The sequence below is a fragment of the Sphaeroforma arctica genome (genome assembly GCF_001186125.1).
Source record: "Sphaeroforma arctica JP610 unplaced genomic scaffold supercont1.5354, whole genome shotgun sequence".
Classification (NCBI taxonomy): domain Eukaryota; class Ichthyosporea; order Ichthyophonida; genus Sphaeroforma; species Sphaeroforma arctica.
In genome coordinates this window covers 1-2,003 of record NW_014035204.1, presented here as the reverse complement: position 1 = coordinate 2,003, position 2,003 = coordinate 1, and the positions used below count along the sequence as shown (strand labels likewise).

The window sequence follows — 2,003 nt, the reverse complement described above, 5'->3', positions numbered from 1 at the left end:
AATATATATATATATATATATATATCTATATATATATATATATATATATATCGCATATGCATATACATATACATATATATATAAATATATATATATGTATATATGATATACATGTTTGTATATATATATGTGTGTGTGTGCGTATGTGTGTGTGAGTGTGTGTCTGTATCGATATTCATATAAACATAGGTATGTCTTGTATCTTATCTTCTGGCCTTCTTGCTTAGTTCCTCATGACCTTATTTTCACGTTTGCTTGTTCTCTCATCTAGGAGGATATACCGGACCTGGTTCAGAAGCCTACCACACACCCAGCGTCTCAGAACCACAGAGTGTGGCTGTGGATAGTGTGGGGGCCTACAACCCCACCACCCCTGGTGCCTTCCTGGTATGTACATATGTACCCTTCATATATATATGTATATATATATATATAGTTATAGTTATATTTCTATTTCTATTTTTATTTAAATTTGTATACATATACAAATACATATTTATATACATATACATATACATATTTTATATATATATGTATCTATATATGTGTATATATAGATATTTATGTATATATAGATATTTATGTATATATATATATATGTATGTATGTATGTATATATGTATGTGTATGTATGTATATGTATATATACGTGTATATGTATTTATACATTTATAAATCCACGTATAAGTATACATGTGTATGTATATGTATAAGTTGAAGTTCATCCATTTAGAGATAATATATTGTATATATATATATGTATGTATGTATATATATGTATATATATTTATATATTTATATATATATTATATATTGCGTGTGAGTGTGGCGCATATCGCTTATACAGCTTAATTCTACATAGTTTCTAACTCACTCATAGCCGATTTCTACCTCATTTTCCTAGTAAAGTCCATGATACACCCCATGGTACGACCTCGGGAACATCAAACACCACCCACTACCACACGTTGTGCCTGTCCTGTTCTCGCACATACATGTTATATCGCATAACAGCTTAAATTCTACATAACATACATCTGGCTTCGGATCTTATCCACATATCACAGGGCCATGATACACCCAGTGTCACCACACCCGGCACCACCGGCGCCTATCCGCAAACTCCGGGGGTCTCTTTGAGGGTAAATTCGTACGCTAACCCCTCCACCCCAGCGTATGCCAATCCATACAATCCCAGCACTCCGGGTGTGATGTACAACCCTGCCACCCCAGGAACCGGGTCATACAACCCAAGCACACCGGGCATCATGGGCGACCCCAACACGCCCAGTGACTTCAATCCCAGCACGCCTGGGGCTGGTACGTAGGGTGTATCTGTATGTGTGTCTTTATATATACATGCATTTATGTATATGTATAAGTGTATGTGTATAAGCTTTCCGAGGTTCGTTTACGATGTGCTGTGATATAAATCCCGGCCACCCCTGGGCTGGGGCAGGTCGTAAACGCTAAAACCCCTGCGAATCAGAGACGACCCGAACACACCCAGTGCCCTCAATCATAGTACAGCTGGGGCTGCTAGTAGATTACAGCCGCATGTGATTGCTTGTATGTGTATGGGTATATTGTGTGTTGTATATATCGATGTACGTATGTGCATGCCGGGTACTAGCGTAGTCGTAAATCCTGTCAGCCATGAACAGTAGGGTGTATACTATTATCTACTATATAGGTATCTAAGTTTCCAGATAAATCTCTTCCATATATATATACGTACTGAATCCGTCATCTCCACGTTTCTAATACAATATCTCATATTCTTAGTTGGTACACCTGGGGTCCACGATGAAGACTTCGATGACATATGGACCGTTGTGGGTGCGGAAGTGTCCATTCGATCAGGAGCAGACCAAGGACACTACGCCGCAATTACCAGCGTGGATGGGGCACACGCTACTGTCAAGCTATATGGTACGTTGCATACACGTTTACATATATGTATATATATATATGTGTGTGTGTGTGTGTGTGTGTGTGTGTAT

General features: G+C 38.1%; 1 protein-coding gene across 1 annotated transcript; it reads left to right on the top strand.

The window, feature by feature from the left end:
- Window positions 1-267: 267 nt before the first annotated feature.
- On the top strand, window positions 268-1,932 carry SARC_14949 (hypothetical protein; the record flags this gene model as incomplete). Its single annotated transcript, XM_014290921.1, has 3 exons — window positions 268-387; window positions 1,068-1,320; window positions 1,786-1,932. Coding segments are annotated over 3 exons (520 nt in total), but the record flags the coding sequence as incomplete, so codon positions are not given.
- Window positions 1,933-2,003: the final 71 nt, after the last annotated feature.